Genomic DNA, 26,094 nt, shown 5'->3' on the forward strand with positions numbered 1-26,094 from the left:
ATAACCTACTGGATGACCAGATTTCATCAGCCCCTTGGAGAATTTCAGGATGACAAAACGGTGACATTAATAAAATCGAGACATATTTTTTTCTTCGAAGCTGTTAACATCTTCTTTTTTAGTTCCAAGACATAGCCTCATAACCCTTTTTGATTATAAATAGTATAAATTTTCAATAAGAGGCTTACAGCGCTCAATTAAAATAAATAGTAATTTCAATTAAAATAATAGCATATTTCTAAGATAAGAAAAATTTGACTTGGTTACATGAGGCTGACAAAATCGGGGCAAAAATCTAACAAAATCAGGAGCTGATAAAATTGGGTCTTCACTGTATATCAATGTACCCTGGTATCATACATCCATCTTCGTGTCGGAACCAACATTGTTCGGACTGTCTCGTTCTCTATCAGTTACCATGTAGTTTGCTGGTTTTAAGTTTATTGTCAGTCCGATTCTCGAAGTTGATCAGGCACAAACATCTCTTCCACTGCTCTGCGATCAACGCCAATACTGTCGATGTCATTTGTGAAACCAAGAAGACTGTGAGGTCTCGTGATGATGGTTCCATTCGCTTGCTCATCAGATCTACGTAAGGCACTTTCAAACCCTGCTTTAATTTATCCAACGTTACAAACGAGTAGTCGAGTGACTCCCTGGCTATTTTGACATTTGATATTGACCCATCTAGTTTCATACGAATCAACTTGATCAATTTTGTATTCTCAAATATTATCCGGAGTTCGTCATAGGGTAAACATTGAGTCCGTCATTGATAGATCTTTTTGAAATTCGCTTTGATTTTCTCTGAGAAAATATTCAACCAACTGGCGCAGTCTGCTAAACAGAACACGGGAGAATACCTTATAGACGTCAGCGAGGATATATGTCCCCTTCCAACCAGTCAAAGGTATTTCTTTTTCTAACTAAATTGTACCAATCACGCAGTGGATTGCTTGGAATATCAGGTCACTCCCGGTTTATAGAAGTTCACTGAAGCTTGCTTTCGAGATACATATAAGTGATTTTTTTTTCTTTTTCTAAATTCGTCTGATGATCAGCGAATAATTCGTTTATTTTTCGTCAGATTGCTTGCAGTTTCGATAACTGCAAAGTGCCAAAAAAGAAGCGAAAAGATACGTTTGCATACTTCCTACCCCTGTTTATTTGCAATCAACATCCTGGCAGCACTATACCAGCACGTGGAGTAACCTAATACTGAATTTAACAAGTCGATTGAAATTAAACAGGTTTTGCATGACAGGAAGTTGTTCGCAAAGATTTGAGACTTGCATAATTTACTATTCTATCGCGGAGGAGTGATTGAATAATTAAACCCTTTCATGACCAACTTTTCCAAAACTTCTACTTTTCCTTAATATACTGTTGGGTTTAAGAAACACGAAAAACTTGTATTGGTCACGATAAAGGCTATTCTTACAGTGCTACAAGCTGCTCAATTTATACCTTCCGATGCTCAACACTATTCTACTATAATTTTTAAAATAGTCCAATTGCTTGCAAAAGGTAGTCCAAAACAGTCGAAATTGATAGTCTTTATCAATTTCCAATAATATTTCATTTTTCACCGTTAACTTAAACTGTCCCTGACAGCATTGCGCAATAGGAATCTAATCACACTAATTGCAGAAACTTTATTTCTACGGCTAATACTTAGTCCAATGAAAGATAATAGTCACATTTATTTTTCTATAGATGCTTGAAAACGTTGTTGTTTATAAACAACATGGGCATGAAAGGGTTAAAGAAAAGTTGAGTGTCTAGTTTAGGATCAAACCTTTCTCTTGTTGATACCTTGAAAGCAAACCATTCACTTGGAAACGAAAAGTCGGCCAAACAAATTTGATCAATCAAGCAGTTTTATACTCGAAACGATAGACATTCAGATACCCCAAAAGTGACATTTTGGATACATCCGTCACAATCGTATTAATTGACCTACATCTGGAAAAATTAAATTAACTCTAAATCAGTCATCTTTAATATGTGAATATTAATAAATAAAATAATAATTAAAGAATTTTTTCCAGTTGTCAAACCAATATTTTGAATCGGCTAAAGAATCATCGCTGGGAACACTGCTCTCATGGTGCACTTCTTCACGGCGGCCCACCAGAAGGAAACAGTGAAGCCAAGCTAACCGCTTTCTCCCCACCCATCAGCTACTCGCAAGAAGCGAACGTGGGAAATTATTAATTCATAACTCATAAATTCTAAGGATTTCTCGTGCTGCTCAAATATTTATCTTAGGAGTCAAGATTGCCGCCGCAGCTGAACGCAAACAAACCTTTCGTCGTTAGTTTCCGCTCCAGAAATCGTCTTCGGTTATTGCTTTCGCTACACTTGTTGTTGGTTGGTTTCCAGCAAGCTTTCGCACAAGCATCATCCAAAACACTTGTGTTATCAATCAAGTCTCGCGTTCACTTTCCAGTCACTTGCCAATTTCAATTGAACTCGGTCACAATCTAGATCCGAAACATCTTCGCAATGGGTCTCATTAGTGGTTGTATCTCTATTCCTGCTGAACGGGAGACTGCATCGATATGACACAACCAGCAACCATGCGTCCGCTTTCAACTGGGCGTTCTAAGCGCACCGCTCACTAGATCCAGGAGGATATTCACCAACACCACAACCGCAGTCGGTGCACAGTTTCGAATCAAAACACGCCGCCGCCTGCTGCCACGTTTGTTTGCACTGGAATCGCCCAACACGAACGACTCGCCTGCGGGGTTTTGTCCGGTCAAAAAGTGAGAACGGAAAAATCTCGCTTTCGCACGCACCACAGACGTCTCCTCGCAAACGCTTATATCACACTAAAAGCCGTAGGATTCTTGATAAAACATCCTGCATTATCCTGGCTGAGTAGCTAGTTTCTTTCTCTGGCCGCCGTTGATCGGCTTGGGTTGGAGGGAAAATTCCGAGAGCGCGCCTGCTCTCACAATTTTCCGGAAAAGTGTCTCGCCAAGCGCATAGAAGCTTTCACGCGCTCTCACTCTCGTACCCACGAACAAACGACAACACCAGCAACAGCTCATTCACAACCGGTATGCGCTTTCTCCTGGCTGATAGATAATGAAACAGAGGCGGAGCTAAATTCGATTTGTCTTCTTGGCAGTGAATAAGTGTAGGTTATAGTCGGAAACTGATTGCAATAAAGCATCAGTCAGCCATTTTGTTTCCGCCATTTATCCGTCGATTGTTTTTCAGTGACCTCAGAAGGTAATTTTCCCATAAAAACGTCAACATTAGGTTGCCCCCACTTTTGTTTATGTTTTCCGCTAACGACGCCACTGTCGAAAAACGTAAACACGTGCTTCCCACCACCGAAGCACTCTCATCAACCGGCGGTCCTCCGGGAGGCAGTGAACAGAAAGAGTACATTTAGAGTAGGTTTCCAACGATTGCTACGACGATGAGGATCAGGCAGAGGATGAGCAACCGGCCAGCCGATACAAAACAAACTTCGCGTGCATAGGGGAGCTCAAAGTGTTCGGCTTGGATTAATACACACGGAGAAGTTTCTGGTAAATTTTAACGTTCTTGCTGAGAGCATTTTAATTTTTTAGTTTTCTCAGTGCACAGCATAACCCTCCTCCGTCCTGGGGCAGAAACAAAATCGAAACAATTTGTTTCGTCTAGCATCGTCCAGGGAGATACGGTCCTTCCTCTCACATTCCGGAACTCTCATGTGCCGCGTTTCAGCTATGGCTGTTGTAAACTCGCCCCAGTTCAGTCAAAATCCGCGTTTCAGCATAACGGATGGTAGTTTCCACATTAGGCTAGGCTTCGATCCGATGAAGCCGGACCGTACCGACGGTGCACCGATACAGTTTGTGTATAGTGCGGAAGAAAGATGACGGTTCACACCCGGAGCTTCGAGTGCATTCAAATAGTGCTCAACAGCTAAATTTTGGATACGGCGACGGTGAGGTTGGCTAGGGAAAATATAAGGATATTGCAAGCTGGTACCGTCGGCTGCCCGCCCGGTGGTGCATTGAAGTCAAGCACCGGAATTTTCGCTGCTGCATTTATTCACTGGAGCACGGGAGCGATGAAATGATGAAGCCTTTTTCGCCCTAGTCAAGCAGAACGTGTACTGAAAAGTGCGATAAATTTTACCGGAAGAGCGCTTGAAATAAAGTGGAAAGTTCGCCCGTGCGTTTGAAGTTGTTTAGGGTTTGTATGACAAGTGCACTAATTAACATTGAAATAGTCACGGGGTTGAAGGTTTTAAAGAATGGTTTGATATGAACTTTTCAAAGGGAAAAGTTTTGATTAAACGAAATTCGTGCAACGCGATAGCTAACTGAAATAAATGAAGGTGGAATTTACGTTTCCGATTCACATCATCAGTAACTGTCACCGTCGTGGTACCAGTTAGATCTTGTAAGAAACAACTGACTGGTTCCGAGTGATGTCTCGTTAAGCAAAAACAGCAGGAATTTTTTTTACATAGTGCCAGACGTTTGGTTCGCTAGCTAAAACAAGCAAACTATAATTTCTGCACTTGCTTCTCCAGACATTAGTTGGGACTAGTCAGTTGTTTGGAATTTAGCATCTAACTGTCGGTTCTCGTCTATTCGTCCGAACTTGACTTGGTGTAAGCTTGATCTTTTATTTGTTGGCAGAAAATGGCACAATTCGTTCGCGTTTGGTATGATCTAATCCTATTATAAATGAAGTCATAGGAAGCGTTTCTTTGAAATTGGGCCAGTGAAAAAATCTCAAATATATTATTGTTTGTTGTTATTCGAGTTGCCGTAACTTCAAACTGAAGAAACTGAATATTTTTGCTTTGCTCGTTCCGTGTTAGGATGACTAACCAGAAATCTACCCAATAGGGTGAGCAATATGCGAGGGAACTACGCATTGTTATGTTAGAGAGGGCGCCTTGTGATTAATTATTAGTTCAAATTAGCATTTTTAGTTATGTTATTTATTATCTCGTCACAGTTGAGTCGAGAACGGGTTAATTTAGGAAATTAAACTAATATTTTAAGCATGTTGTGGAGCGGAAACATAGGCAAGTTATGAAATTTTTTGAGCCGTAATACTCAAGTGAAAGCAAGGATGTGAAATATACAAATCGGAAAACTAGAAGTGAGAGGCAGGCTTGTTATTTGCTCACACAATGTGCACCTTGAAGAGCCACTTTTTTGTGCCTCTCCTCGCTGGCAAACAGGGAGGAAGGCGAATAAAACTACAATTCAGATAGAGTTTGATCGGAAGTTTTAAATATGTTTTTAGTTGCCTTCCCTACTTCCGTGCGCGTGGGACCATGATGCACACTAAGAGCCTCTTTATTTCTACTCTTTTATATATGTAGCTTTGGAGTAGAATACACACATGGGAGCAACACACATCGGAGTGAAGAGGTTTATTGTAAAAGTGAAGAGCGGTGGTTAGCATGAAAAGTGCAAAGAGCGTTTTTATTCTTCTCTTTATTTTCTCTGAGGTGCATTCCATCCCCGGTGACATGGTCATTAGAAACAGGCCTGAAATCTTACGGATTAATCTTTTGTCTTCTAGTGGCAGTAGTCGAGATTAGGCAGATTTACTACGAATCGCTGAAGTCTACCAACATGTCTCACGGTAAAGACAGACTTGTTCCTCTTTACCATGAGAACCGACAAAAGAGAAGTCACTATCGACTATTCACAACAGCAATGAATAGTGCTGAGGTTCATCTGATTCCTTTCAAATGCCAGAGTACTTACGCTTTCTTCTTCTGACCCTTTACCGATTTTACGGTTGAGATTTTTTAGTTGATCCTTATCTTTTCCAAACTATGTTCAAAGAGTTCAGAACCGCTCTGAAACAAGAAATGGAATAATTCCATTCTTTTCCCCGAAATTAATAAGGAGTCAATCTTTCAAATCAGTTAATATCCAATAATCAAAACATCCTAAAAATAGCTCAGATACTGTTGTGGCTTCGAACTCCACAAAGGTAGGTTTCTAGAATCAAGCATAACCCGATGCGAATGAGTGCCTTCAAATACCACTTCAAAGCGTAAGTTTATCAGTTAGTTTATTCACGATTTTATCGATGGCTTTTGAAAAAAAATGTTGGAAAATACCTATAAAACCTAATCATCTTCGCAGACATATAACGAAAAAATAAAAACGAGCGAATAAAATTTATTTGTGATCATTTAACGTAGGTTTATGCTCATCGTATGTCACCTAATTAGCCAACGGATGCGTAATATTGTCGGAGAAGAGAGTTACATCTAACACACCTCTCTCCCAAGATAATGCAAATGGTAGACGATTTTCTGCTTTGAATTTATTCAGATATATGCTGCGAGGACATATCAATTCAAAACAACTCAAATTGACATCTGAGCTGCTCAAAGATACGCGACCGCAGTATAGGGGTAGAACCATTAACCCATTCATGTCCATGTTGTTTGTGGACAACAACGTTTTTAAACAGCTTTAACTTTTGATTAAGGCAAAATTTGCTCACAAAAACAAGTAAGGCTAATAAATGTGACTATTGACTTTCATTTAAGTATTAATAGTTCCAAGGACCAGCTCTAGAACTGAAGTTATTGCATTTAGTCTGATTGGATTCCGATAGAGCAGTGCTGCCAGTAACAGTTTACGTTGACGACGGAAAATGAATTTTTCATATATCATCGTTATGTTGCAATATTATTGAAAATTTATAAAACTTATCAATTTAGACTATCTTTGGCTACTTTTTCCACGCAATTGGACTATTGTAAATATTCTAGGAGAATTGTATTGAGCATTGGAAGATAAAAATTGAGCAGCTTCTAGCACTGCGAGGGAAGCACCTATCTTTATGAAAAAAGGCTTTTCGTGTTTGTTGACCCAACTGTTTTGAAGGAAAAATAGTTTTGAAACCCTGCATGCACTAGAAAAAAGTTGGGCATGAAAGGGTTAAAAGACTATTCGTATTATCAACCAGTCAAAACGAAATACAGAACTATAAAATAAACAAAGCCTTGGTGGTGCACATTCCGTTGTGGAACCTTGAGCTTCTACTTTGACAGATTTCGCAACCGATCCTCAGTGTACAGCATATTTTCAAGGCTAGGGCTTGTCCGCAGCCGCAGATATTTTGCCAAGCTATGATTTTTTAGCGAATCTAGCGGCAAGTTGACTTAAGAACATTCCCCCAACCCTCAACCTCTGGGAGCTTCGTAAAATCCATTAGCTAGCATTTTCTTATCTATGTTAGTATATCGGTACACAATCGTCGAGCACATTTTTCCACTTGCTTGACAAGCTTCTCGGAAGCCACCGGATCTGTATTTTTGGTGAAATTTAGATCCCTGATTGATCTCAATTCCTTTCAATGCGGTTGCTGATCCGATTTGATTTTTTACGTTTCCTATAAAAGAATTTTTGAAATTTTTTCGCAAAGTCTGGAGGGCCGAGTTTTGTGTACCCACCGACTCAGCTTGACAAATTGAGTCAAAGTCTGTTATCAAACACAAAACAAAACAGTAGTGTTGTCTTCTTGCAGCAGTGGTTTGTTGTAGTTAAGCCTACCGACTGAACCTAAACCTCTTACTTCTCGCAATCTTCATCTCTCCGGGTCACCGTCAGGTAATACTTTAGGAGGGATTCTACTCTTATCGATTTTGTATTCATCGTTCATGTCTTTTTCCATTGCTGCTTTTTCTTGTTCGCTGTCCTATTTTCGTAGTATAACTGACCTGCTCAGGTCTGCTGCAAATAACCTGTTGAGGCGCGAACTGATCCGGATGTTGCGGTCATAATGATCCACACTTCCCATAATCGCAAATCTGTCCCATAAAGATAGGAAATCTCATATAAAACAGGACAAATATGCGATTATGGGCAGTACATCTCTTTACAACCACCGTTGCTGGGTTTCTTACCCTTCTCGGCGCTACTCGTTCCTATTTAACTGCAAGTTGTTGCTGAGAGTTCCTCGGCGGCGGTATTTCTCTCCATACCGATGCCCATTTTCGTCAGCCATTTAATGGTCAGTCACTTAGACGGAGATCATTGGCGGTGAAATTTCTCTGTTTGTTCGTGTGTTTCCTCCGTAGCTCCCATAGCTAGTTCGCTTACTGAGCTTTTCTGTGTAACTAATCTATTCACAGCTGTTACTAATATCGAAACTTGTCGAAAGGTGAATCGATCCGGAGATGCCGACCAACTTGGAAGGGATGTAGCATTTGCAGCTACCATCGCAATATTCCTTGGTTTCTTCTACGACTTTTTTCTAGAGCAACCGAATTCAAGTGACATTTTTTGTGCTGGTTTGCTGAATTTTTTTTTCCATGGTCAGAAAGTTAAGAAATTTTAAAGTCATTTTAAATCTTCATTGGAGAGTTTTATTTTTATTCATTGTAAAAGCATAAAAGATCCACGGCTTAGTTGTACCAAATACAATACGGAATGCTTTGTCAATTTTTCGAGGACACGTTTTAAACTACTCTGATACATCGAAAAGTACATTGTTGAAGTGACAGTGTACATTGAAAAAATATGTAGAAAACTAACGTATTAGCTTTGTTAGATACTTTTTATTTTTTAGGACATATAGATTCAAACCTCAAAATTTTCCATCTGAAAAATTTGTGCGATAGAAATTTAAGAATAAATACTGTAGAGATGATCAAAATGCCAATTTTTAAATTTTATGGAGAATCTACCATTGAAATGTCTTGCGGCAAATTTAACTCTTTAGAAATATCTCGGAGCCTTGAACGAAGATCGATGCCCAAAAACTTTGCCCACGTTTTCTCTCGTCTTCGGAATGGTCGATTTTCGTGAGTTACTTTTCTCTTCGACAGAATCGTGGATAGATTTGCGACCTGGGCAGAATCTCAACTCCGCATACCTCCTTATGAAGATCCTGAGTATCGGCAAACATTGTATCTTGTGTGCTCTTTTGAGTTGCCAGATGAATCAGCAACAGTAAGAAAGTTACTGCTGAACTTAAAATTAGTTTATTGTCAACTTAAGAGTTACTTTTTTCATAAGGAGTGTGCTGCCCCTAAAGATTTTTGTTGAAAATGAGTTATTTGTTGGATGGTATTCTGAATCACCTTTGATTCACAATGCACGAATAAGACTAACAGTTTTGTTTAAGAAATATCAAGAAAAATATCAAAATATAGCTGCCCCATCTATAAAGCTCAATTAAAATGTAAAGCTTGAACAGCGTGTTTCTCGATCTGCTGTTTTCCAATGTGGGACTCCTATGCTTTAATGGGCAGTGTATCGCAAGCATTTATGATCGTTATTATGTGCTCATCACAGCATGCTGTGTGTTTGACTGCTATCTTTCGTTTGTTTACTATTTTGCACGGTTTCCAAAGTGTCACACATTGAAAATGGAGTGAAAATTAAAGTTTTGGACACACGTCTAAGTGAAAATTGGCGAAGCGCATTGGAATTAATCACAGGTTCGCGGGCTCCAATGCTCGGTAAATTGTCTAATTTAAAGCAATAGCAAATAAAAATTGTACACATTCCAGTTCCAGTCTAATGTGTCTTTCCCAACATCTTCGTACTGAAAGTGAACTAATTCGATTTAGATTAGCTCTTCGCTAGTGTTTTGGGAAGCCTATAGACTTACAGTAATCCCCTTACAGAAGCCGTTACTCTTCCCAAGTTTGCCAATTTATCCGACACTGCAGGGGTCGAATTTCGTCGCTTGGCAGCAGAAAAAAGAACTTTTCTTCCCCGTATGCTCGACCGGGGTTCCTCTAGCAGCCATGCACGGAAGCATGCTTCCTTTGGACAAATATTTACCGAGTCTATTACAAACAGATCCGAAAACTGTTCTCCTCCGTCGTAGAGTACACCTACTTCGAAGCCCAATGGAGGCGAATGGTTTATTTCCGAAGTGAGGCAGCGACGGCGGCTGAATTGATATCCGAGTATCGGAACGAAAGGTGGAGAAAGGAAGCAGGAACGATTCACAGACACTCGATAGTAATAACAACAGGATTCCAGTGCGAACGGGAGGACGCTTCCGGTCAAATATTTGATTGATGCCGGTGTTGGAAAAGAAATAACACACGGCTAGGGTAAATATTTGCGAATTTATGTCTGCTCGGTACGTGTCACATGTGTTGTGGGTTCTTTTGATGCTTCCGATGAAAGTTAAACAATGTATGAAAGTGCAGAAGAGAAAAGGAATTCTTTGTGAGGACAATTTGTTTCAGCGACTGTTCAGACAGGGTGGCTATAAAATCAGTAAATGGTTCGATCCAATCGCAATTTTGTTAAGGGATGTCGTTCAATCAGAAAGCAATTTGGGATAGTTCATTTAATGGGTTGTTACATTGAAAACTGTTAACTACATTCTTGACAGGAATGTAATTTTGTTAGAAACTTGACTTACCATTTCGACAAACTTTGCACCCGTTTTTTCAATATTCGAAAAGCATTTTCGCTTCAATTATATCCAGAGAAACCGCGAGCGGATTCGACCTTTAAAATTCTCCTTCCATTACTTCTCAACAGAGCTTCTTTTCAATCGAACACCCACCCATTACGTGTTGAATGTTTCCCAAACCTACCGGCCCCCATCTTCCAGTCACAGCCAACGCCAACTCTGATGGGAATTCCTATACCGTGGTTTTCCCCTTCCGCGACCACCGCCGTGAAATTGTTGTTCTTTCAGCCTCGCGTAAACGTTCAGAGCAATCTAGTAACCCCGTCCGGGCAAGGAAAGTATTTATAAAGAAGAAAATATTTTTTAATGAAAAATTGATTGAGAAAAAAGTTCTTCCTTCTACCGACCGACTAACCGGCTGCTGCTGTGATTCTCGCTTCATTACAACTGTTTCAGAGCCAGATTCAATTTCTTTTCGATTCCCCCGCCGGGCCCCGGTTTCGCATGAAATTGCATGCAGGCACAGGCGGGAGGAACTTTGAAAGAATTTCCACCCGGATACTGTACACCTTCGTTCCTTCGGGACGGTTGGTGGGGGCGAAACTCGAACCCGCCGCAATCGTTATCTGATGGCAATATAACACACATACAAAACGACGTGAACTGAGGACGGTGAGAAGAGAACTCGATCTCGGATGAAAGAGGGGATGTTTGGAATTAATTTCCTGCAGTAATACAAGGTTTTTTTTCAATTGTCGTATAGATCTGGTTCAGCTGCGTTGATATAGTAGATACCAATAGTTATCAAAGTTGTTATTTGATGTTAACTTATTTCTGCTTTATTGCGAAGCATTTATTCATTGGCCTAAAAATGGTACGGACCATCTTTTGGTTGCCTAGTTACCCAGTCATAGAAACGCATGCGTTCTGACTACGAAACACAAGGAAGCAGCGTTGTCCCCTTATTTAAATTCTGCTCATCAACAATTTATATCTTACTTGTCATCGAACTCATCATACAGCTGGAACAATGCATATGACGTTTTTGTATTTGTAACACCATATTCAACCAGAAGAAGTTTAAACACGAAGGTAGTCACTTTCCTTTTTCTCTACCGTAGGAATCATTCTCATGATCTCCCTCGCATTTACCGCAAGGTTTTTCTTGCCTCAATATGTGGCTGTATGGCCCAACTGTTTGCAATTGGTGCACCTCATGACCTTTCGTACAAATAGGCGAACCTTGTCGAGGAGGACAGGGTTTGGTAGCGAAGATCCTGCGAAGGTCACCCTAAACGAGTCTGTTGTAGAATAGGAGATCTTACTTTCCTCCCTTTTTGCTACACGCAATTGCTTGCAGTCCAAAATCTTCGCCTGTTCGAGGGGTCCCTAAACCAGTCTCACGTCTCAACCCGGCTCAGCAACCACCCCATCGATTTCTACTGCATTTGCAGGTACATATACATTAAACTGCTGTGTATAATGCGTGCAGCAAGTAATCAGGTTCGCCTGTTCGAGGCTATTCTCGACAACTCCAACTTTATCGACCGCACCCTTGTTATCTGGGTCACAGATATCTCCAGAATATTTACTAATACCCCGATTTTGATTGGGTCCGAAAGTAGCCATTTGATTGGGGCAGGTATTTTTTATGCGATGAAACATGGGTAGTGAAGAATTATCTTAGGATGGATTAGCATCCACTTTCATGTCTGTTGATGGATCGTTTGATGGGGGGAGACCGCCGCTTTCCGCCATTTTAGGCGACCACTACGTGGTAGAATCAGAATAGGTTTCACTGTAAGGGCACTGAGACAATACAAAAAAACGCACAAAAGGAGAAGTTGGAAAGAATTTCTATGCTGCTTACGCATTAAGTCGTACCAAATAAACACACAAAAATCCGATTGAAAAATTGTTTCCGTTGAATTTCCAGAAAAAGTCTTTGAATTCGACTTTAAGATTTCATTCAACATTTGAGTGAAAATTATTAAATTGTCAAATAAATGCTGAAAATTTTTCTTTGCCTAAATTATCATTAAGAATAGCAATTGCTTACTAACCTGTAATTTTAGAAAATTCTCATTTCTACACAAAAAAAAACTATCAGGCAGCACTGCCCACTTCACACAAGCTAACACATATTGCACTCAACAAAACTAAATTTTGCCCATTTTCACTTCTTTCCGGCAAATTGCACAGCTTACAGCTGTTCATCACTTTTTTCGAACACCTCCCCTCTCCTATTCCCACAAAACGACTTAACACACTTTTTTTTTTTTTTAAATTTAGGCCATATTGGAAGCTAAAGCACGAAGCCTCCTTCATTGCAATCGCAGCCATTTTTTTCTCTCATGCACACGCGTGGCTTCAATCGCCGAAAATAAGCAATATTTTCCGCAACCCTCACTAATCAGCTAATCCGCACTGCTAAACATGTAACTGGGGAATCCGCCGCCTTTCTTTTATCACTATTTCGATAATTTTCATCATTTTTTCCTCGCATTAAACCGCAGCAAATTTGGAACGAACCGTACACGAGTAAAGCCGCGAATAGATTAAAATTGAACACGATCGAACGTGATTTCATCCCAAAGCTTGCATTAGTTTGTTGAAATACCATCGCGATCCCATGTCAAACCAGCCGGATGTTTATTCGAAGATCTATCCGACCCCCACCTAAATACTGGCTCATATGAAACAATCGATTGTAAGTCGTTTCACCGTAGCCGGAATTCCGCTGAAAACTAGCCAGAATTTCTACTAAACCCCTCGGATTGGTTTGACTGGAATGTCGCGATCACAGCAGGCGTGACCAATACAACAGTAATCATGACCGCTTGAGGTGAAAAAGCTTCGCCACTTCGCAACGTGACAAAAGATCGTGCAACAACGTGTCGCATCGTTTCTGTGATGCACACCGCGCAGCGTAACTCACTGAGAAATCCAGCAAAGTTTCTTGAAATCGTGAAGCACTTGTCTGTTGAATGATTCATTGGACACCACACAATGGCGATTTGGAACAATTCTATAATTTGGGGGTAAAAACTGCGCAAAAAGTGAACCAAAAAGGCGTTTCGAAATAGAGCTTCAATGTGTTATGGACCTGTTTTAGTCATGTCGAGCTGAGTTTCGCAAAATTAACGAGTCTTTCGGAGATTTTGTTCTAAAATTCAACAGATTCAGAGAATTCGGATATCGTTCGTAGCTGATTGCTATATAATATTATTCAAGCTAATAGGATGTTTTAATTTGTACTGCCGCTTAGACTGGAACTAACTTATTACTTTTTGGAAGATTGATGATCCGTTTGATATTTTGCCAGAAGTAAAATACATCAGTACCGTTACAGAAATATTTTTCAGCCTTTTTTACAATCGAAAAAATAAATCGCTACTTGGTGAGATGCTAAATGTTATTGTTACATTCTCTGGATTCTTTTTCTATATCGCAAAATCATTAAATTTAACCTGGTGAGAAATCAATTTAACTCCGATTCTACATGCATTACAGATTAGGTTTGTTCCAGTACACGATTCTTGATTCCAGTTGCTCCGGAGCAACAAAATTGCTCTTTTTTCTTTGGTTTGTTACCAGAAGAAAGAAAAAAAAGAGGGGAAGAGAATGCAGGAACGATTTTCTCCATATTAGGTCTGGAGAACTTCCAGTTTCTCCTGGTTCTGGAAAAACCTTATTGTTTACATTAGGTGAATGTTTGTCTCAGATGGCAGATCGTCGCGGTTGTGCTATCTTATGACAGGCGCCATTTAGCACATTTCGAGAAAAACGATTTTGAATATTTTGAAACTTATAAATGGTATAAACAATCCAAAGAAGACGAAGAATCGGTTGAGTTTTTACTATGAATGTTAACAAAAGTCGCACTCACACGTGTCATAGGCGTGTATTGATGACAAAATTTGTATGACATGTCATAATCGTGCATGGGAAATTTTCCATAGAAAAAAATCATCAATTTTTAACTTAAAAAAACGAAAAAAAAAGTTACTTGTGTGCATTGTCTGAACAACAAAGGATACCGTTATTTTTATTCTTGTGTGATCTATCAAGATGACCGAGTCTCATCAACAAAACGTGATTATTCGGCCTAACACAGTGGCCATTGACTTCAGGTCTTTTCGCATAAGACCAAGTATTCGTAATGTGGAACATCTGCTGAAGGTGAAAATGCAGCTGCGGTTTTCGGAAGTCACCTGCATACAGCTTGAGCACGTCAGGCATGCGGTGCTGATAACCTTCAACAAATTCACCCAGGCGAAAAGATTCATTTTGCAGAACATCTTAAAACACGTGCCTATTTGTGACAACGCTGAAATCAAGATCCCTGTATGCATAGATAATGGGAATATTGAAGTGAAATTACATGATTTATCTCCACTTACTTGCAAAGTGGCAATTAAAAGATTCATCTCGCATTATGGAGCAGTGGAATCTATTATGGAGGACACATGGAGAAACTACTTCCCAGGTATTTCAAATGGTGTCTTTGTGGTGAGAATGCGGGTAGACCAACCCATTCCCTCCTACCTTACCCTGCAGTACAACACAGAAGGGGGTGATACCATTACACAGCGAACTCTTTGTAAATATCAGGGACAACCTAGTACGTTCCAATTCTGTGAACAAACGGCGCACTACGGACAACCCTGCCCAGAAACTGCTAAGGAAAGCTCAGTTGCAGAAAAAAATGCCAACACCCAAGCCCCAATATCTTGACCTGAACCACAATCGGTTGCCAAATTTGTGGCTGCATTTAAGGCAATAATGACAACTGCAAAAGCTTCAAACTTAACAACTAATACCACCAGTGAAGAAGCTACCACCAAGGATGAAGTGTTCACATTCGGGACCCGCAAGGGCAAGAAGCCAGAAAGAAGATCTGATCGCGAGTATCACGGCAGTAATCAAGATGATGATACCGACGTAAGCAACAACGAGACAAACATGGGTAACAACGAAGTTGGCGAAAGAAGGAACATCTTCCCGACGCGAAAAAAAATCTCCGCTCGCAATAGCAAGTTGCGCGCACGGGATCTTACAGGCTCAAAATAAAATTTATTGTTATTTTTATTTTTTACTTCCTGTAAATATATAAAAGACCTATGGCTCCTCTAAGCTAACGCATTGAGCCGTGTCAAATGAACGAATTAAAAAAAAACTTTTATTCATATCCTTGCGTTCATATGGTCTATAAACAATCAGAGCAATGCATTTTGAAGGAAATGAGTCAGGGAATCTAGGAAAAAAAAATGTTATTTTTGGTTACAGTGTTGCCAAATATCCCAAATTTCCAGTTTAAAACTAAAATTGTGTTTTTCTCACAACTCGTGTAATTTTCTTTTGAAAATGTTTATGCCATTGTGTTCCTCAGACATTTTCACACAAAAAACATCTAAAACTTCAATATAACTTGAGCAAATCCCTAGATACAGTGATTTGAAGCAAAAAAAATTTACAATTTCTCATCATGTTTCTCGTTATATCTAATTAACCAAGTAGAATTTCAAAATTCTGAAAACGCCACTTTGTAGAAATTTTTCAAACAAGTAATGTGGTATATCTAACTCAGTTTACCTCAAAATGGCGTTTGTCATAAGATAGCACAACAGCGACGAGAAAAAGTTTTAGGTAGAATCGATTCAACTTTTGCAGTTTGGTTAGAAGTGTGTGTTTTTACAAGAACAGCGATATGTTCCTGTTTAACGAAAGTATAAAATTTGATAAATTAAAAAGTACTTTTCTAGAAAGTAAGTAAATCATTTCAAATGAGTGGTAACTTCCGGAAAAATTTTATTACACGGGAAAAGAAATCTAGTTGGAAATTCAATCCCTTTATTGGAACTGCTAGCGCAAATTTCTTGCCGACTCGATAATATTTTCTAACAGTGGACCAAGGTCTTCCATTAGGGAGCACTTGACAAAACACTCTCCGTGGGAACAATATTTAAACTTCAAGCTCGATGCCGCCAAAGTTCGGCATCAGTATCTCCACCCCATCCGACCGACCGACAGTCAGAAGTATTTTGAAGTGGGTGTTAAATGAAAATGAATTGAATGATGCTCGAGTTTCGTTTCAATTTCCCGGTTCGTCCCTGCCGTGTTTCGGTGGGTGATGATGCCCCGATTGTGTGGCTGAGCTCTACTCGGCTCGACCCTCCGAGCAAAACACCTCCGGTTCTGGATAACAAGCAGACGAGAAAAGTGTTCATCTAACCGACCAAATATTGATTATTTCATAAAAAAACAGAACGATCGTTTGGTTCTCATTTGCATTTGAAAATTGTCTGCCCTTTCGATGCCCGGAGTTTTTTTTTTGCTCCAAACTCGCTTTAACGTAAGCTCATTTCAATAGAAACGGTATTTTTCAATATACTCAAGCCAAATTGCACAAGTAGGAAAAAGGAAAATTATTCGTTGATCTTCGCCTACTGCCTGTGTGGTGAATGTTTGCACAAAGGGGCTGCCCGCTAGTATGCATAGAGTGTATGGAGTTGTCAGTTCTATGATTTACACCACTTTTACCTTCATAATAAAGTGGATCTTCTCTCGAATGCGGGAAGTAGTCTTCTGGTCGTAAAACTTCAGACGGTCGTTTGGGGTAAACATTACCCCTATAACGATAACTTATAATAAAAGCTGATACCCGACTGAGGCATAAACTAACCCTTGCGACGTTTTACAATATGCGTAATGTCGCTCTACAAATCAATGTCGATATCAGGAAAAATTGATTTATTGCAACCTCAGCCGTAGCCTCAAAACATACTTCATTGCCACAATCGCAATTTGGCAATTCCGATAAGACCCAAGCCGCTAACCACCCAAGCAATCACACCAATCACGCAATGTGACACCCCACAAATAGATCAATTACCAACCCTGCCGATAACATCATCGACATCGTCATCATAGTCAACAGAACATCGAACGACCCGTCTTTCACCTATACGTTTCCGCCCTTCGTTTGCCGGCACCGACTTCTATGAGGTATGACGACGAATCCAAAGGAACAACCCACACCGATTACTCGTTACAACAATCCCATTCAGTTAATTTATTGATAACGAAGAGCTTGTTCTTCACACAATCAATACAAAGGGCCCGCACTCTGGCGGAACATACACATATCGCATCATCTAGACACAACAGACGTCTCGGCCTACTACGCCAGTGACTGGTAGCGGCGGTGGGTGGTGCTCGTGCTGGTGAATCGCAAGTTGACCACCATCTATACCTGTCCATTGCTTTATCTACACAATCGTCGCTTACTTTTCCCATCACACAAAGTAGGCATGCTTCGTCGAACTCGTTACATATTCATCGGACAAAGTACATCATCAATGAGCTAGGTATGGGTGGGAAAGCCACAACACGAACCGGCATCCAAGCTAAATGTATACAGCGGTAACTATCTCAATTTCACCACACATATCGTTTCCGTTCGTTGTTCATCTGTTGCGGCTGTGGTGAATGCGGTCGTCGTTTGGTTTATGGGCGAGAGTGTGGTATGGTGTGAGTTTGATGTCTTTTACCCGCCCAATCTTGACAACGCCGATTGTCCGCGTCGGATGAACTCCCGCGTCCGGCCATAGTAGGCGCCGGAGGAAAAGCGCAAACGTGTTAACTGTGTGCGCTGACGAGTGTTGATTGACTACGTCGCGGCTACACTACTATTAGCGCTGATGATGGGTGTACTGTACATTCGGTCACTTCAAGTAGCTTTCATTATTAGTGAACAGTGCGGGCAGAAATGCTGCGTAATCTGTTTCTATGTTGGTGTTTTATAGTAGAAAAAAGAGGTCTCATTGTTAGCGAATCCTTCGTAAGTTTTCGGTGTTTCATGAAATTTTGAATATTACTTCGTCAAGCAGATGTACACTACGTAGAGTGATATTACGATGTTACTTACATATCATAAAGCTTTTTTTTCGGATATTGTATACATTATAGTTCTTTTTCTGAATATCGTAAGATCAATCAATTGGCAAATTTCATTATAATGACGTATCTCGTTATTGACTGGGCCATTTGAAGCATAGTTTATCGGCTAGCTTCACAAAGATTTATTTGTAATATTAATGACGCGTATCGTACGCGGTGAGGGGTTATATCTACCTGAGTCAAAAATAAGGTAATTCGTGATATTTTATTTTATAATAATGATATTCTTTTGTGATGCTACAGTTCATATATTTGAGAACATCTTTTAAGGTATTCGTAGTAATTTTTATGTTGAAAAAGCTTGCGAAATGACAGTTGTTACCTTCATTTATTACTTCATGCTCGGTGACCATGATAAATCGTGAACGACTTAGTTGTAATAGAAAACCAGCATTTTTTAGTACATGCCTGGACGCTATTCGTGAGCGAAGAATTTGACAAATTTGTTTTGGTACAGAATGGTTATACAGTGTTCTGAAATTTCTAAATCAGTTACCCATTTCTGCTTGTATTTACCGAAACCGACATTCAGATTCATCGCCTCCCTCATTCATTTTCTTTCCCACTGACTGAAATTTCATGCAGAATCGAATGCTAGAGTGCAGAGGAAATATAAATTCATTCACCAACCAAAGCATTCATTTTTTATTATGTCGACAGTTTAAAGGCAGAAGTTAGCACTTTTGATCAATAATCCCTTTCAGAGCTAGCATAGAAAAAAAATCACTTTGCTTCTGAAACTGAACATATCCGTACCTGAAAGCGCTGCGTCGGGAGAACGAATGACAATGAAAACAAATCAAAAAAATTATTCATCGCAGCGGGCATGAATTAAATTTCGTTTTCTTTCAAGTTCATGCAGCGATGTCAATTTTTTTAGACTCTGGTTATAATTTTTCTGAAAACTTAGATTTTGAATGACCTAATGAAGTTTTTTTTAAACCCACAATTAAAGTTTTTTTTATAATTAAAGTTCCTTCATCCACGAAGAAGCCATTGTGATATGAAATGAGAGGGTGAAATTTTCAAAGCCATCGGCTTAGTTGGTGCCAAGAAATTGTTATCATCCCGGCATCAGTCGTTGTCGAAAAAACACGATTTTGGGATCATTGTTTTTAATGTTTCACGTAAATATTGTGCAATGTTATTTGACTTAAATAGGGTCATCTATTCCGGGATCATACTGACTATCTTCTGAGGCCATAATGGATGTTATTTTGATGTTGACGACGCGCCATTTCTCTCTTTGATAACCTCTAGCCTTGTCCTACTTTGCGACAAACTGATGAGCTTTAGGACCATAAGATACCCCTAATGACTGGTAAAACACCTCCAGGAAGAATCGTTGGAATAGATTTCAAGATGAGCTGAGCGAACGAAAATAAAAGTCGCAAGGACTGAATATGCTTCGTAAAATTTGCTTCAAATATATTAGAATATAAAAATCGGATATAAAAATAAAGTATAAAAATCGAACAGGGACTCCTTTGTAAGAGCTTGTAAGGCTAAAAAAATCTTCAGTATAAAGAACCGGAAAAAAACATTTCCGATTCTTACAAAGTAGTTTTTTAGCCGACTTTTAATCCCGCTCCCACGCACGATTGATTTATTTTTAACCGGATTATACTAATGGTTCGCCCTTGGCGAGTTTTACGGCTGAGAACTTATTAAGCGATTTTTATGCTGAAGGATCTCTGCCCGATTTTTACACTTGAATGTGGAATGTCTGACATAGGTAGAGAAAGCTCGGTTTTTCCGCTTTGCTTATCCGAAAGATTTACTAAAAATTAGTTTAAAAAGTACCTTTTGTTTCTTTCGAAATTTTGAAAAGACGTCCCTATATCAAAAGGTAAGTCGTAGTTACGACAAAATTTACGCCATTATTCAAAGGTAAACAGAATACTAATACGCTACTGAGTTTGACAGACTTCACAGTTGATTACACATAGGTTTCAACATAACCAACATAATTAACACCCTTATTCTTGTTTGCGACGAATGCGAGATTCGTTCGAAAGCGGTTTGAACGAATAGTAAGCCTATTCGATTTTACTGTCGTAAACAAGAATAAAAGTGTCTTCAGTTGGGGATATTCTAATATAGCGACAAGTATATTCCTAAGAATATTTGTTTAAATATTTAAACAAGCATTTGTTGTTATTTGTTGACATCAGTGAAATTCTGTACAGTAAATGCTATGAAAAACTCATCAGTTTATGAAACTAAAGGTAATTCTAGTCAAGGAATGGGACACCATTTATCAAGACAATCCCCGGGCAGTATATGAGCCACTACTTCCAGGCTTCAATCATCAAGGCTAAGTGAGAACGCATCGAATATTGAGATTGTTGTATTTTGTGAACAACAAAATGTTAAACTTACTTTCCAGAGAAAATTAAAACAAAATTGCGTGTGTATAGTCAGGTTTGTAAATTTAATAGCTCGTACATCATTTAGTAAATCAGCGGCTAACATACATCGAGCCACATATTGATCTTAGAATCAATGACGTCCTTTTAAATGCTTTGTACATGGAGCACTTTTCTGAATATAGTGATGAATTTCCATTAAAATATTTGCATAACAACCGTAAAAATATGCGACAATTGAATATATTTCCCGTTCCTATGAATTCAAGAGTTTATGAAGGAATAATGTAAACGCACGACTGCCACGAACCTGGTAAGCATATTTTGAAATGCCGGGTGGAGAGGGGAATTCTTGATATGAGGAGGGAGGATGCGTCGGCAACCTTACTTATTTTTGTGTGCAGGGTGGGCGAAGGGAATACGGATGTGAAAGTAGTCTTAGAAGAGGGGTGTTGAGGGATGGGAATGCAATACTCAACCACATATTATACCTTCCATTTGAGAAGTCTCATGACTCTCAAGGGGATTATTTGGCATTTCTACTACAATCAGCATTGCGCCCCAGCGATTATATTGAATGTGTATCTTTCGCCTCTTACATACGCCAAAATTCCTAATTTGGGGAAAATTGAATAATTCCGCCTTTTTTGAGCGATTTTTATGATTGAAATCTCGTTGGACGCGAAATTGAATGTTCGAATTATCATAAAGAATTAGAACGTGCCAATGGAAAAAGGTTCAATCATTTGCATATCCATATCCAATTGTTGTCCCAAAATCGCATATTTGTTTGCTTGTTTCCAGAAAATCAAAATCAAATATCGACTGAGAAGTGACAACGTAGCTAATTTTTTGGTGCCAAAGGTACTAGAAATAGTTCGCTTTGTTCGAAACGGCAGTTGTGGGTGTTTATTAGACTGGTTCATTTTTGACTGTTAGCTCCACCAGGCTTTACTAATTCCTTTTATGGCCCTTAGTAATTGTGCAAATTTTGGTACCGATCGGTTGTGTCTACGGACCCTCCAGAAATTTCAATGTTTATATGGAAATTAGTATGGAACATCGGTTAAAATTGAAAATAAATTCTTAAAAAATCACCATCAATCAATTCATGAGAACACTATATATTTCTAAAGATATTCTTCTAGTGAACACATTCGTGGAACATTGTCAGTTTGTAAAAATTCGCTGAGAAAAGTTATTAACTAAAGAAGTAGCATGACTTCAAAACAAGTGGATTTTATTAATAATCATAGCAACCCTGTTTGAATAGCTTTATCGTTATACAAGTGTAAACTAGACTTGCCACCCACCGCTCGCGTATGGCAGATACAGCTAGTCAAACACTGTTCATATATGTTTGTAATTTAAGCCTATACGTCTGTAATCTGTGGTCAAGGTACTGAATATTTTGTCTTATTTTATTTTAATTTGTTTCCATTTTTGCTATCTAATATCTCAAGTCCAACAGGAACCCAACCGAATTATTCATTTTTGAGGTATCGTGGCTGCCATTTCATAAAGGTAAAAAGATATTTGAAAATTCAAGGGACAATGACAACTACGTTTCCAAAAATCAAATCTGTCGTCTTGTAAATATGGTCACGAGGGCCCTTGGAAGCGTTTTAGGACAGGTAATATTTCCAGAAGCTAGAGCAATACTTTATTATCTTATATTTCAAAGTACCAACGTACTGCAAGATGATTATTAAAAAGTTGCGAAATGGCTAATCGAGAAATCTTCAGGGACACGTGTCTCAGTTTTCTGCTCTGGAATGAAATTACTTTGGAAACAAAAGTACTCAAAAACACCGATGTTACCCAAGTAACCAATAAGCATTATAACGTAGCCTAATATCTGCTTTAGATCCACATATAAAGCTGTCCTATAAAGCCGTGAAGCCCTAAATACTTATATAATGCTGATATTATGCCAGAAAAGGCGAAATATAGTGCTATTACTGTGCAGAGATTGACAGCTCGTTTCTGCAGTACTAATGCTATTATATAGCAAAAGCGTACAAATGTCAAATTTGAAAGCCTTATATTGGCACTACTAATGCTATTAAAAAGCTTCAGTTGGTTGTCATTGTCCGCCATGGTTTTGAAACCATGTCTTATGTTTCCTTTCGGTATAATGAGCAAAAAGGAAAAATTTTAAAATAAAATATTTTGTTTAAAACCGTAATTGACTCTGTTCTAATGCATTGTAATGAATATCCTTAATGGGTTTTCGTTCTCACATGATATGAATGTTTACGAAAATTACCTTTAGTAAGTCTCGAACTGAGGTACCTTGCCTCGTCCTTCACGGTAAGTGCGCTGCGTTTGCTTCCTGGACTATATTGCATATGTTTGATTGAAATGAAATATGCCGAATATAATCTTCAAGAAGAGTTGCATAACAAATAAACCCACAGCATTACAATGGCATTATATCAGCTTCTTATTTGCTCTATAATGGCATTAAATGCACTTGTAAAGCTTACAAGCTTTAAAGATCCTTGAAGCATGTACGCGTTATATCAGCTTTATATACGCATATAGAGCAAGCTATAATGCTATATGTCGGCTGTGCAGTTATGCATTATTGATGCTAATATAGAGCTTTGTTGCGTTGTTAATGCTGTAATAGAGTTTCAATGCAACATTAGTGCAAATGTATAGCCAATATAGTGCAATGGCTTAATGCTTATGGTTACTTGGGTAATTGATTTTATAACACGTAATAACATTTCAAGTAGGTCTTTGGCTACACAATCCTTTTATTCCAATTTTAAGCTTAATTGCAGTATTCAAAGGCTCATAATCGTTATCTTCGTTGGTATACTGTGTCTGTTGTTTCACCGTCCATATCGACTATTCGGAACTTTATCTTAAAGTACGATTGTGCTCGGAAATATAAGATAATAAACTATTGTTCCAATTTATGAATGACTTGTCCTAATACGATTACAAGGGCCCTTGTAACCATGTTCACAAAACGACAGTTTTGATTTTAAGAAACATGGGCACTTGTCCCGAAATTGCTCCATTTGAAAATCACTTTGATGCAAAGAAAAAATAGGCATAAAATAAAAGTTATTATGATTATTTAATTATTTTCGCATTTCTTAATGACTAAAATGCTTTTGCCAGTTTTAAATTATGAATAATACAATTACCAAAGTGGAACATTTCCGGTTGAGTTTTCCCTTTGACGGTAAAACAAAGCTTTTAGCCAATTAATTTCATGGTCTTTCATTTTAAATAAGTAATTTTTTTAATAAATAATTTTGAATTTGACGGTGGACGCTTACCCAAGCCTCACAGCCAACTACGATTGAACTGTATGAAATCATGCCCACTCTGAGAGAAAATTAATCTTCTAGCACTGCTACGCGCTACTCTCGCTTCAACGATACGAAGTTTTCTACCGTCTCTGGTTCTTGGACAGCATGAGACGCACTTTCTTGCCTTCTTTCGACACGACACCGGCATTCCCGTACGTATATCGGTATGGGTACAATTTACCAGTGCTTACATGTAATATGAGTAGTAATGCGAGGTAATGCGTATCTCTCTGCTTACAGTTATGAGTGGAAAAACAGCACTCCGATGCGTTCAGTTCATGCTGCTCACCAATACCACGATAGCAAGGCTGCATTCCTATACACAGAGAGTTGTGCCGGTAGTAAGCGTGTGCTGGCAGACCACCCAAAAAAAAAACCCCTCCCCATGTAGAGGTTCAATGCTGGGCCTTTCCAAGTAGCAGTTTGTATTAGTTAGTGGAACAGTTCATACTGGTTGTACGCGAGGGGAACATTCTTTAACCCAATAAATAGAATTAGAACAAACTCGGAGTGCAACGTTCACGAATCACAATACACGCGGTCCGTCAGTTTAGTCCAAGTCCGTCGGTTGATAGAAAAACAACGGTTTTCGTCACCATTCGTAGTGTGAGCAATTGGTTCGTTCAAGTGCACAAATCGATAATCTAATTATTATTTACGGTGTAATCGGGAGTTGAACTACAAACCATCGCCACGGTCACACATCCTCGTCATCATGAGAGAAATTGTACATCTGCAAGCCGGCCAGTGTGGAAATCAGATCGGATCAAAGGTTCGTGTGTGTGTGTGTATGCGATTATGTAGGGAAAGTCAGGAGGAAAAAACGTGGCCTGCTGTGAAATCCTATTACATCTCCACGTTTTCCGGATCTCTCCACCAGGTTGGCTAGCCATCGGCACAAGATGGGAGTGATTTCTATTTTTGTGTCACCCGAAAAGTGAAGAAAAACAAGCAGGCAGCAATGGCGAAAGCACCCGAGCGATTGCATAAGCGTCCCTATCTAAGCAAGCGCCCCGGTGGGCTGATATCGTATCTACCTAGTTTTCACCTTTTCTGGCCCGAAATCGGCCATAAACGTTGAATCATCGACGTGGCTCAAAACGGAACAAAAATGGAAAGATTTTTTTTAATTAAAATCCCGGCATGGAGTGCGAAACCTGATTCCTAAACTCGGCAAATCGAGAGCGCACACAGTCACGGCTTTCTGGTAGCTCTTTTATGGGAATGACCACTTTTTAATGCGCGCTATTCTGCTTCAATCATACTTTTCCCCTCCGTGCTGGCGGTGATGTCAAGCGAAGAGTAACCTAAAGAATCAACAACTAGCGTTGAATGTGTGCAGCACAATCTGTCATCATTCATCGGTAGCTATGTATATGCGGTGTTATTACACACCAACAGCTCGAGCACAAGAGTATTAAATATTAAATAAAAATTTTGACCTTGATGGTGGAAGCACACTACCTGGCTGATTTTTACAGTAAGCCTAAAACCGGGTGTAACGGGATATATGGCCGCTACTGTGGTGGTACAGCAAACTTCTCATAATTATGTCGTTTGTGCTGGCAGCGCGGCACTCAGCCACGGCTCAAACAGGTGCCTTTCGCTCGGATCGGACAGAGTGCAACAACTGTTGTGAATCGAGTACCGGAGGGTTTTCATTGTGACAAAAACACTTCATTCATTAGGTAGCCGATTTTTTTTTTGTTTTCGTCAACCAAGGGACGAGGTAAGGTGTTTGCCCGTACCATGGTTTGTGGGAGAGGAAAAAGGCGCCTGCTTTTCCAAGCGTGACGGTGTCTGGCTGTTTGGTGCTTAGGGTTGCCATTATGTCAGATTTGTTTTGTACGGTCACATTTTTTACAGCTTCTCACTCTTAATGAATGGAGGGGAATTGAAGAAGGCGAAATTATTTGCAATTTTTGGGTTTTTCTATCCCAAAAAAATGATCCATAAGGTTAAAACCTGTATATGATCGAAATTTAAAAAAAATCATTTAAGATGTCTTGTTTGAAAGATAATGGTGATTTATTTTTTCCGACTAATTGAAC

The 26,094-nt window shown here is 39.3% G+C and overlaps 2 protein-coding genes across 5 annotated transcripts in view; one reads left to right on the forward strand and one right to left on the reverse strand.

The window, feature by feature from the left end:
• The window catches only part of LOC131676570 (nucleolysin TIAR), a 557,873-nt gene extending 555,047 nt beyond the window's left edge, over positions 1-2,826 (reverse strand). For both annotated transcript variants that reach the window (XM_058955695.1, XM_058955691.1), the window contains exon 1: positions 2,309-2,826. The gene's annotated coding sequence lies outside the window, so the exon portion shown is untranslated. The remainder of the gene's footprint in view (positions 1-2,308) is intronic.
• LOC131676572 (tubulin beta chain-like) overlaps positions 1-26,094 on the forward strand; it is an 84,067-nt gene that overhangs the window by 41,898 nt on the left and 16,075 nt on the right. The window contains exon 1 of one of the 3 annotated variants that reach the window (XM_058955701.1): positions 24,449-24,815. The exons of 1 other annotated variant lie outside the window; for it this stretch is intronic. In XM_058955701.1, the coding sequence (XP_058811684.1) occupies positions 24,759-24,815 (57 nt within the window). In that variant the 5' untranslated portion in view covers positions 24,449-24,758. Of the gene's footprint in view, positions 1-24,448; positions 24,816-26,094 lie in introns of those variants that run through there. One more of the 3 variants, XM_058955699.1, reaches the window with a different exon arrangement.

The sequence above is a fragment of the Topomyia yanbarensis genome, chromosome 1 (genome assembly GCF_030247195.1).
Source record: "Topomyia yanbarensis strain Yona2022 chromosome 1, ASM3024719v1, whole genome shotgun sequence".
Lineage (NCBI taxonomy): Eukaryota > Metazoa > Arthropoda > Insecta > Diptera > Culicidae > Topomyia > Topomyia yanbarensis.